The following is an 11,980-nucleotide window of genomic DNA, read 5'->3' as shown; positions in this document are numbered from 1 at the left end:
AAAAAAAAAAAGGAAAAGGGAACAGAAAGCATGTTGAAGAAAGTCTAGATAGTGTTTCAGAAACTAAAATCAGAATACTACTTATCTGAGCAGTATGTTCTTATTCTCCCATTTTATTAAAACTTATTGATTGGAAAAAAATTAAATTAAAAAAAAAAGCCTGAAAAACTAGAGCGGGGGCTATCCTAAAAGCTGTTGCCTATACATGGAATATGTTCTACTAGCTGGGCTGCCTTGTCTGGTCTCAGCAGGAGAGGAGAAGTACCTAGCTTTGCAGAGACTTGAAGTGCCAGGTTGGGGGAGGATACCAAGGGAACACCCCCCCCCCCACCCTCCATTCAGAGGAGAAGTGGGAAGGAGGAAGAGGAAAAGATTGTGGGAGGGAGTTACTGGGAATGGGGCAGTGAGTGGGATGTAAAGTGAATAAGTGAAAAAGTAAAATTAAAAAATTATTGATTGAGCCAGGCGGTGGTGGCGTACACCTATAATCCCAGCACTTGGGAGGCAGGCGGATTTCTGAGTTCGAGGCCAGCCTGGTCTACAGAGTGAATTCCAGGACAGCCAGAGAAACCCTGTCTCGGAAAAACCAAAAAATAAAAATAAAAAATAATAAAAAATAAAAAAAATTATTGATTGGAAAATTATAAGGAAAGTAAAATATTGAAATATTGGCACATTTGTAATAGTAAAATTGTAAAAGTATGGTAAAGCTTCACTGAAATAGCTTGAAATAATTGGTAGATTTTGCTGATTCCAACAATATTAGATTCAACAGCAGCAGAAATCAAATGTTAGAGATACACTTAGAAAAAAAGTTTTTATTTTTATCAGGCCGAATATTCATTTAAAATTTTGTTATAAAATTCTGTAGTGTTTTAGGTGAAGGAATACCCATAGATCAGTCAACAGTTGATTGTTCATGGTTTAAAGTAAATAGCTCACGCTGGCCTTGACCTCTCAGTCCTCTTGTTTGGCCTCTTAGGTACTGGGATTAAAAGCATGTGCTATTTTGTATTTTGTCCTATTTAAAATAATCTTGACATTCTGTAGATCTTCAAACATTCTTCTTTATTGGGCTTAGGTTATGTTTCAACATCATTATTAGAATTTAAACATATTAAGTCTATTAATATACTAATATATTAAATCACTGGATTATCATTTTTTTCTTTCCTCATTTAGTGAAGTAGAAAAATCTGGTACTTTATCTATAGCCAAGCCAGGTGAAGCAGAGCAGCCTGAAGCTGACTGTGATGCTGGGGAGGCTCCTAATGCAGAAGCTTTGGTGGAACAACCTGCTTTTGTCAGTCCACCGGAGAGGTGGGTATCAATAGTTCTTTTAACTGTGTTTCTTTTTGCTTTTTTATCATGACAGTGTCTTTTTGTGTAGACCACCCAGGCTAACCTGGAACTTTATAGGTAACCCAGGCTTGTCTCAATCACAAGGATCCTGCCTCAGCTTTCCAAATGCTAGGATTAGAGGCCTGCACTGATTACCACATCTGATTAGTGATAAGATTCTATAATAACCACATTGTAATTTTTAAAAAAGTTGTTTGGTACAAACTTCATTCTACTTTTATTACTGGAATTTTATCTCTTTGTGCTTCTGTTTAGGTGTTCCTTGTGTGTAGTAATCATAACAATTGTATAAAAACTTGATATCCAGCTAAAATATGTTTAATATATCTTTTGCTATTAAATAGCCTTGTTGGCCAGCATATAGAGAATGTGTCATCTTCACATGGCAAAGAAAAAGTAACAAAGTCAGAATTTGAATCAAAAGTTTCAGTGAGTGAACAAGATGGCGGTGATCCAAAGTCTGCATTGAATACTTCAGATACTTTAAAAAATGAGGTTAGTATGTTACTTTGGCTGGCTAGTATTCTGTTATGTAACATACTTTAGTAGTTTGATTTTGAAAAAAAAATTCTTATAAACACATTTCTTATAAAACTGAGGGTATTAGTCATAAAACTGATGAAGTCTGTGTCTCTATGTATAGCAAGCAGTCGCCCATGCATGATATTCTGACTAGTGTTTATGTATGAAGGTGTTCTGGATTGGATTCTCTTGGGTTTTATATGTAATTGCTTGACTTTCTGCCCACCATCAACTCTTTGGGACAATATAAGTAAAATCCTGCTTAAGCAATGTTTTCGATCTACATAGATGCCACAACCATTGCATTGAAGAATAGTATTTAATTCAGTGAGAGCAAATACATGCTGCTCAGCTAGAATATTTTAAGGGCACATTTTTGGTTTCTTTACTTACATGCAAGGTACAACTGGATGCTGAATAGTCTGGAAACTATCCTTATAATAAAGATGGACTTTATTATAGTGAAGCAGTTGTTTTATTTTTTCTGAAATCTACTTTAACTTCATAGAAGAGCCCAGTAAAAAAAATTCCAGAGGAACTACCCAGCAATTTAGGATCCTCCTCTGGTAAGAAATAACTAAGTGAAAGATGTTTTTCATCAACTTGAAAGCAAAATAAATAGAATGAAAGAGTAATTTAAAATGCCAAGCACACCTTTTTATTTATTTCTCTTAGTTTGGGATATTCTGTACTTTTTAGTGAATTTTCACTTAAACTTCCTAACTTATATTACAGAGCTTTATACTATTCATAGGACTATCTGTGTGTGTCTGGGTTTCCTAGTACTAGTCGTAGTCTGGTATTTTAAAAGAACTCATTTTAATTTTCCCAGAGGAACCAGATCAAGCACTGTTAAAGTTCAGTTGTCAGATAACACAGCCATCAGTAAAAGTAGGCAAACATTAAAGCACGTCTCCTTTGGGGCTCTTTAAGTCTCAATATGAATTGAAGCTCGGCAGCCAGCTCTGTCTTAAATTTACTTGTTCTCAACTATTAGCCAACTACAGTACCCAAAGCCTTAGACTGTGAGCCTGTGCTAATAGGTAGAAGAATGAAATTTTAATTAAAATGTAATTACTTCCTGAACAAATTAATATCCCAAAAAGGTTGTCAGAAATAACACATGAGTATCCAGTTCAGAATAATTCTGCCCAGTTAAGTTCATGTAAACCAGTTTGCTTTCTAATACAAGTAGATTTTTGCATCATCCATTATTTGAAAGATTAATTTGTGTTTTGTTTTGTAATGTACAAATAGTTGAACCATGAAATGAATAGGTAAGATTCTGCTTAAGAAAAAAAATAGTGTCACTAGTTACAGCTCCTCTTCAGACAATGCTATCATGCATTTGGTGATTTTAAAAATGTTCATTTCAGGACTTTGAAACAGTCTGTGATGACATTCATGCCTTCATTTAGCTTTTTATTTGTCTTGTTAGTGCTTGATTACAGTTATTTGAGGAGTATTCATTTTTCTGACTTCCCTATATTAGAAGTGGTGCTGCACTATGTAGTTAAACACATTTTTACTGACGTTGCACGTAGTGTGGAATTAGTGGGTATGTACATCTTGCTAATACTGTGTTTTAGGACTCCTTCAGCAGTCTGATAGATTCCCCATGATGCATTAGATATGTAACACTTTGCCCAGACTATCACACTATAACCACCATCAAATTGGTCTCTGATTTTCATAGCTTTTCATGCTTATTTTATTACTACATTTTCTTTTTGTTGAATTTATTACTTCTACTCCTTTGCTGCTTATTGATTTTCAGTTATTTTTTTACATTCACTCATTTGTTGAATGTACTCAAGGCTTGTTTTATCCAGCTTACTCTCTTCATTTTATTTTTAAATTTTATATAACCAGTGCACCAAAGTTTGAAAAGTGCATTCCATACATCCATATTTTTTTTTTGTAAATTCTTTTGCTAGCATATAACACAATTTCTGTATTCTTTTAAAGCATAAAGTCTTGGGGCTTTTAAGATGACATTTTAAATATCTACTTTAAAACTTTTATGCATATGATACTTGTTACTGATTTTGTAAAAGCAATATGCTACATCTAAAATTACAATTTTGATAAGTAAGTATATCTTACATTTATTTTAAGGGTTTATACTGCAGGTATTCTCCTTCCCGCCCCCCGATTGAGTAGTCAGTTAATTTAAGATCTAGCATTCTGTTTGTTTTGTTTTTTAAAAGAGTTATGTTTATAATACTAATACAATTTTGTAGTACTTAAAGTTAGTTTTATGTTAATTTGAATTTTTAAATAAATCAATATTTTAAATAGTATTATAAAATTAAATTTTTATTTAGTGTAAAATAAACATTTGTGCTCACCTTCATTATTAATTTTTTTTTTAAAGATTGAAATCTGTTCTTTTTGATGGGGGGCATTTCTTTCAGAGCTCTGATTATACAAAACCAGGAGAAACTGACCCCACATCTGTCACAAGCCCCAAAGATCCAGAAGATATACCAACGTTTGATGAGTGGAAAAAGAAAGTTATGGAAGTAGAAAAAGAAAAAAGTAAGAAAGCATTGGGATTCTTTTAATTTTTTTTTAAAATTTTTTTGAGAGGGTGGTTTAAATATATGTTTCTCTTTCTAATTATAAAATAACATTTCTAAAAACTTCATCAGAGATTTACCACATTGCTGCTGATTATACTGCCATTTATTGGTGGTGTACAGTTTTAATATTAATTAAAATCTATTGTTAGAAATTATTTACTGATAGTAAAGAAGAGTAATAATATCACTCCCAGTGTATGGGGGAAAACTTGGACATGCAAAGTTCAGTCAGAAAGCTTTAAACTTTTTGCATAATAATTCTGAAAGAATTCTTGATGTTGGGGTTAGAAGTAGAAAGAATAAAACACAAAACCAACAAGGCTGTATTCTCATGGGAAGTCTTTATGTTCTGTTAGGAGACGTACCTCAGGAAATGTGAATTTTTATTCCAGATTTTTTAAAGCATTTTGAGGTTGTTTTTTTTTTTTTCGAGACAGGGTTTCTCTGTGTAGCCCTGGCTGTCCTGGAGCTCACTCCATAGACCAGGCTGGCCTCGAACTCAGAACTCAGAAATCCGCCTGCCTCTGCCTCCCAAGTGCTAGGATTAAAGGCGTGCGCCACCACCGGCTAGCATTTTGAGTTTTGAGATAGAATCTATGTAACTTTGATTGGCCTTGAGCCAATAGATTGCTAACTGAATACAGGCTGGCTTCAAACTCATGGCAATCCTTTTTGCGTGGCATCTCAAATGCTGGGATTATGAGTATGTGCCACTATGTCTGCCTTGGATTTCTCATGTATTTAAAGCTTTATTTTTAGGAATTAAAGCCTGTTCCTTTCTGGAAAGTAGCCTGTTACCTTTTGAGATGGTTGTGTTGCTAGGGGTCGAGGATGTACTTTCAATAATAATTAGCATATATGTGTTTATAATAAGGTCTGTCTACAGGTCAGTCGTTGCATCCGTCTTCTAATGGAGGTTCACATGCCACCAAAAAGGTCCAGAAAAATAGAAATAATTATGCCTCTGTAGAATGTGGTGCCAAAATTTTGGCAGCTAATCCGGAAGCCAAGGTACTTAAAGTATATGTTTTTGTTTTTTAAGAAAATATAAGGTAGTGACTTTATTAAAAGCAGACATTGGTATGACAGTAACTATTACAATGTGAATTATTTTTTAACTTAATACAAGCTTATGCTTTTAAATATTTTATAGTGTTAATCTTTTGTTATATTAGTTGATCACATTACACCTTTAAAAATCATTTTATATCTATGCAGCTTTAAAAATAGCTCATGAAAAATTATTTTTCTTTATAATGATATTGTAAGTTTTAAAAGGACAAATTGATATAAGGCTAATTTAATGCTAAAGCCTTAACTGGTAAATTTTAACCATTTAGTTTATTTTTTTCCCCACAAGTAGTCTTAGACGCATTTTAAAAGTCAAAGTACAGGAATTCCACAAAATTTTAGAATTGAAATATTTTTAAACTACTCTTTTATTTATTTATTTATTTATTTATTTATTTATTTATTTATTTATTTTTTGCCTCTTGAAATAGAGCACATCTGCTATTCTTATAGAAAATATGGACCTTTATATGTTGAATCCTTGCAGCACTAAAATTTGGTAAGTAAGTAAAATTTGACAAAGTATATTTTATATGTGAACATCTTTATTGGGGTAAGATTGATATATCTGTGTAATTTAATAAGCATTTATGATTGATCTATATTGATATTACTCCCAAATTAAGAACAAAATGCCTTTTCTTTTAAGGAGAACAGGTCTGGTCAGAAGTACTGTTGGACGGGTTGTCTACAAAGAGCTAGATATAAATGAGAGTTCTTAGAAGAGGTCATTTCTGTGCTGAATTTTAAAGGACACATAGGAAGTAGCTTATGATGGAGTCACCATGTATTAATAGGACCATATTTCTTCTGGATGACTTTGTAGAAGCAGTTTAGTTGTGACAAGAAGGTACAGTTAGAATAGTGAGGTTTGTTTGTTTGTTTGTTTGTTTGTTTGAGACAAGGTTTCTCTGTGTAGCCCTGCCTGTCCTGGAACTCACTCTGTAGACCAGGCTGGCCTCGAACTCAGAAATCTGCCTGCCTCTGCCTCCCAAGTGCTAGGATTAAAGGCGTGCGCCACCACCGCCCAGCTTAGAATAGTGAGGTGATGAGGCTGGAGCATTATTCTAGCTGCTTAGCTACAGTTAAACCATTTGGTACTCAGCTTGACAACGTGTATGCTTCTCCCTCTCTCTCTCTCTCTCTCTCTCTCTCTTCCCCCACCCTTCTTTCTCTCTCTCTCTCTCTCTCTCTCTCTCTCACACACACACACACATACACACACACACTTGCATGATATGCCTGTATGTGGGAGTACATATTTGCTTGTGTGGATGGAGGCATGATGTGTCTTCTTTGATTACTCTCCACTTTCCATACTGAGGCAAGGTCTCTCAACTGAACCCAGAGTTTGCTGATTCCACCAGTCTAGTTAGTTGGCTTGCTCCAGGAATTCCTGGGTTCCTGGGATCCCTGGCAGCTGTTACACTCACTCAGCTTTCACTTGGTGCTGGCCATCTAAATAGTTGTCCTCAAACTTGCCTAGCAAGCACTTTCTCACTGAGCATTCTCCAGTTTTACAGTATTATAGTTTTGTTTAAAGACAGCTAGGCTAGCATTTATAAAGATGTGGCATTATCTCATTAGCGTTTCAAGAAAGCTTGTCTTCAAAGAGAGGCCTCTACAAGTAAATGCAGTTGAAGCAGAGGAACGAGGTGGAAATTGTAGAAGAGAAAGACATCTAAGAAATACTCTGTTATTTTGGCTTCACTGCTTTATAAGTCTTTTAATGAATATTATAGACATAGGAACAATTAATGGGGGCTTAATATACTTTTATTACACTATTTTATTGTTCAAAAGTTAGTTTAAAAGCCAGTTGAGGGAACTGGAGAGCTAGCTCAGAGGTTAGGAGTGCTTAACTGTATTTTCAGAAGACCCAGGTTTGGTTTCCAGCACCTACATGACTGCTCACAACCATCTGTAACTCCACTTTGGACTCTGGGAAACAGACAAACATACATATATGTCGGCTTATATACACGTTTGTGTTACAAGCACTTTACTAACTAAGCCATCCACTAATTTCTTTATAGTGTCTTAATAAAACTTTTAACTTGATTTTGGTATCTCTGGAATTTTTCCTTACATTGTGTGTAGGAAGAATTCATTCTCTACTTGCTGGTTTTCCTGTTGGGGTAATGTTTTATTCAGTAATTCACTGTTTCTTATCTTAAAAATCTTTATTACAAAGTTCCTTTTCATGCACTTTTGTCCTTGAAAATTGTCAAATAAAAGAATGACATTTTCAACTCATGTATTTTAAAGATGGTGCTGCTAACTTTACACCTTTATTATTATTTTTAAGTTTTTGATGTCGTAGGGGTGTTTTGCCTGCATGTATGTCTTTGTACCACATATGTGCTAGTGTCCTAAGTAAGGCCAGAAGAGGCATTCGATCCCCCCGGAACTGGAGTTAACTTGAAAGTTATAGTTGATAGTTGTGGTCACAACCCATTATCTAAAACCATAAAACATAAAATCGGTGATAGAAAGCCATACTCTAGCTACAGCTTAGGAGGTTCTGTTACTAAGAGAAGAAAAAAATGTGGAATACTCAGTATCTGTTAAGTGATTCTGTAGAGTCAATATCCTATGCAGTTTGATGTGAGGACAGATGTAACTGTCTAATGAAGTAATAAGCATTTGAGCCAGAGTAATAAGCATTTGCTAAATGTTACTTGGCTCTCTTCTTCACCTTTCTCTGAAGCCAATTTGGTTGTTTTACCTTCTCCTGGAACTTAGTTCTATTTTTCTCCAAAATTAGACATTAATTTTAATGTCTTTGATTTCATTCGGCTCTGGCAATATCACTCAGCATGTCAAGAAAGCACTTGTCAAATATGATAACCTGAGTTCAGACTCAGGGGCCAGCGTGGTGAAAGGGGAGAGAAACTTAACTCTTCTTCCTGCAAGTTGGCCTTGAACTGCCGCACACGTGCACACTGAATGAAGGAAAATTAAATTACATTTGATGAAAAAGTATTTAAAACATATTGGAGTGCTATCCGTGAGTTTCTTTTTTCATAAATGTAATGCTATATGCAGTGCTTTGTGTCTGTGGAAACATACTATTATTGTGATATTTTTTTCCTAAGTGGTCATAATGTGACATCTTACCATCAGTAAAGCTTGCACATAATTTTGTCTGTCTATCTGTCTATTTATGTCTTTAAGTGATAGGAATTGAACCATGGCCCTTAATCTTAATGGACATTAGTTGCTTTATTGTCTGGAAAGACAATTTTTAATCCTTTTGGCTGAATGTATAAATTGACATTTTCACTTTTTCTTAGTAACCTTTGCAAAATGTTAATTCAAGGGTGGACATTTGGGACAGTTGTTGCCATCAGATAATTTTAAAGAGATATTTTCATAGTAGCTATGTATAAAAATTCTTGTCAGTATATACCATCACAGGATGTTTTTAGTAAAATAATTTCATTAAGAAAAGAAAGGTATCATTAAGAGAAAAGAATATCATTAGAGCAAACGTCAATGTTCCTTTCTTCTCACTAGCTAATGCTTGTCCTGATGAAGGTGTTTGTCAGTGGATGGGTTAGAGTGCAAACACTACTCCTTTGTTATATTTTACTAACTTGTGGATGTCTACAGATTATACAGATGTTTTAATTTGAACTGCTTTGGTTGGTTTATGTAAATAATTGTCTTATTTTCTTTTTGAAGGTTTGTTATTGAACTTTGTGAGCCAATTCAAGTAAAACAATTTGATATTGCAAATTATGAATTATTTTCTTCCACTCCCAAAGACTTTCTGGTTTCTATCAGTGACAGGTAAATTTTTAAAACTGTTTTCTATAAAGCACATGATAGAATTTCAGAGTAAAAATTAAGCTCACATGCAAATCTGTTGTCTTCTATTGTTTTAGTCTTTAATAGCAGTTTATGATAACATTTGAATTATGGGCTCTTGTTAATCATGTATTTTAGCTCTTGTAATACTTAAACATCACAACTGCGCTGTGTTATTCTCTTATAAACTGAAGACACAGGATTAGGTCACGGAAGCCACATAGTGTTTTATTATTTGGGAGAAACAAGATTCCAATCTAGAACTATGTGACTTCGCAGTTATTTTAATCATTATGCTTGTTGCATTCAGACAGTTCTTTTAAATGTATTAAAAATGTGCATATATATGTCAGTGCTTCATTTTATTTCACAATGTATGTTTTTGGTGAAGTGTTTTTAAAATGTTTTACTTGCGTGATTATGGAAGAAGTGAAAATCTAAGAAGTCAGAAAGAGAACTATATTCTGTTCTTGGCAACCCTAAATTTACTATTCTTAGCATTTTAATATATATTCTTTTCAGCTTTTCCTGTATAATTTTTATTCCACTAAAATGAGTCTTTTTATTTCTTATATCCTGAGAATATTTTGTCCTAAAGCATAGCAATTATAATTACAATTTAATTTTATACCACAATGGAGGTGTTTATTTGTATATTAGTGTGCCCTACAGGATGCTGTTTAGTGTTCCCCAGAGGATGCTGTGACTCCCCTGTGCTGCTGTCAATTGATGGCAGTTCTAGTGGTCTTTCAGTGGTCTTCCTCTCCCTCAAGAGTCATCCTCATATCTGTATGGCTTTTGAAACCAGTTCTCAAAATGTGTTGAGAATTCCATTTTGATATTAACCTGTTTTTCCAGAATATCCCCCAGTATTGTACATGTTAGATGGTACTGAAAATTAAAGTACGCATGTTTTTTAAAGATGAGAAGAGATAATTCATTAATTTGGGCTCTTTAAGTGTTACAAACAATAGCAGGTTTAGAGTTTGAATCTTAGATTTCCTTTCAAAGGAATTAGCTATGGAAAATGTCTATTTAAATACAGTAATGTGTTTTCTAACCTACTTTCTACTAGTACTGTATTCATGCCTTTTCACAGTCCCATCACTGCTTGTGTCACTGCTTGCGGGTAACAGTTTCTTCGTCTCTCTCCTGGTGCCTCGTGGTTACTGTTGTTCTCTAAACCCTTGAAGCTGCCTTGCTCCTGCTTTTCTCTTTCCCCGTCTTCTGTTTGTTAATGTGATTTTTCAAGTAACTCTTTCCCAGTGAAGTAGAACTCAAGGCCTATCTTACTTAAATGGGAAGAAAAACTATATGATAAATTTATTTTTACATTTCTAGATATCCAACAAATAAATGGATTAAGCTGGGTACTTTCCATGGTAGAGATGAGCGGAATGTCCAAAGTTTCCCCCTGGATGAGCAGATGTATGCAAAATATGTGAAGGTAACCTTTATACATATAGGACTATGTTCTGTAATGAAACTATTCTAGTTATCCACCCTGCTCACTTAGGAATCAGAGGAACGAAGAGTCCTAGCATAACACTAATTAAATACTTCTTACTAGTCTATTTTACTTTATAGACAGCTGCTATTATGGAATTTTTGTATTGATAATATAGATCAAACTATTTATTTTAATAAATGCCAAGTTACAAGTTTTGTTTTTGAGTTTTGCTTTTTTTTTTTTTTTGAGGCAGAGTCTCATGTAGCCCACCGTGGCCGTGGCCTAATTCTCCAGGTCCTGCTGCCTCTGTGAAGTGAAGTCATACAGCACCATGCTGAGCATGGTTCAGACATGTAAATTGTCATCCTCCTGCTTTTGTGTTCTATTTTGAAACTTAAAACATTTCTGCCATTGGAATCTTTTAAGTAGGTCTGATTTTTTTTAATTCGTTAAAATCTTGTTTCTAGATTATTGATTCATTTTTAGTATCTTTTTACATAGGCTTTCCCTTTTTATAATTAAACGAAACATTATGCCTATTTAGCAGTTTCAGAAAAAACTTTAGATACTTTAAATATTCCCGTTGCTTACTTCGCCAACTGTTACTTGAATTTAAATAATCTATGGAAGTTTCTGTGTCTCTTTCCTGAAACTTATTTCTTTAGTAGACAATAATGGACACATCTTAAATTACCGTGCTGTTAATAATAAGACCTTCTGGAATTGCAGAACTTCTTATGTCTGTGCTTTCTTTAAGTTGTAATAACTTGGAGCTACTTGATTTTGTCTTCTGGGATTTTACTCTCTCTTTTTAAAGCATGAATTAAATTGATTTCTACAAATGGGTAAACTTGTAGTATTCCTAATTTCAATATGAAAGTGCTAGATTCTATATTGAAAATGCAGTTGACATTCTCAGTGTAAAAATGCTGTGTAAAACTCCCTGCTTGTTTGCTTTATGGAGAGAAACCATAGAATGTTTATGAACTTCTTCATTTAGTAGAGACATGTCTAAAAATCACTTGCTTGTACTAATGAATGCTATATATGCACACAAAATTCTTACCTGGGTATCTGGTCATCTAAAGTAACTAAATACAAATACACAAATTACTTTTTAAAACTTGTGTTTTGTAAGTAAAGCATCTTTCAGTTGTATTAGTTATATATGAAATGA

The 11,980-nt window shown here is 34.0% G+C and overlaps 1 protein-coding gene across 10 annotated transcripts in view; it reads left to right on the top strand.

Annotated features, from left to right (window-relative positions):
• Nucleotides 1-11,980, top strand: part of Suco (SUN domain containing ossification factor) — a 56,776-nt gene that overhangs the window by 16,104 nt on the left and 28,692 nt on the right. For 7 of the 10 annotated variants that reach the window (XR_004123186.1, XR_004123185.1, XM_031387040.1 and 4 more), the window contains exons 5-11: nucleotides 1,183-1,320; nucleotides 1,707-1,857; nucleotides 4,302-4,425; nucleotides 5,344-5,480; nucleotides 5,972-6,039; nucleotides 9,228-9,335; nucleotides 10,695-10,800. Coding sequence is in view for 8 of the 10 variants with exons in the window: in XM_031387040.1 (XP_031242900.1) it covers nucleotides 1,183-1,320; nucleotides 1,707-1,857; nucleotides 4,302-4,425; nucleotides 5,344-5,480; nucleotides 5,972-6,039; nucleotides 9,228-9,335; nucleotides 10,695-10,800 (832 nt within the window). In the remaining 2 variants the exon portion in view is untranslated. The remainder of the gene's footprint in view (nucleotides 1-1,182; nucleotides 1,321-1,706; nucleotides 1,858-4,301; nucleotides 4,426-5,343; nucleotides 5,481-5,971; nucleotides 6,040-9,227; nucleotides 9,336-10,694; nucleotides 10,801-11,980) is intronic. The other 3 variants (XM_031387083.1, XM_031387065.1, XM_031387057.1) reach the window with 1 other exon arrangement.

The sequence above is a fragment of the Mastomys coucha genome, unplaced genomic scaffold (assembly GCF_008632895.1).
Source record: "Mastomys coucha isolate ucsf_1 unplaced genomic scaffold, UCSF_Mcou_1 pScaffold1, whole genome shotgun sequence".
NCBI lineage: Eukaryota > Metazoa > Chordata > Mammalia > Rodentia > Muridae > Mastomys > Mastomys coucha.
This window is presented reverse-complemented; position numbering and strand designations above follow the sequence as displayed.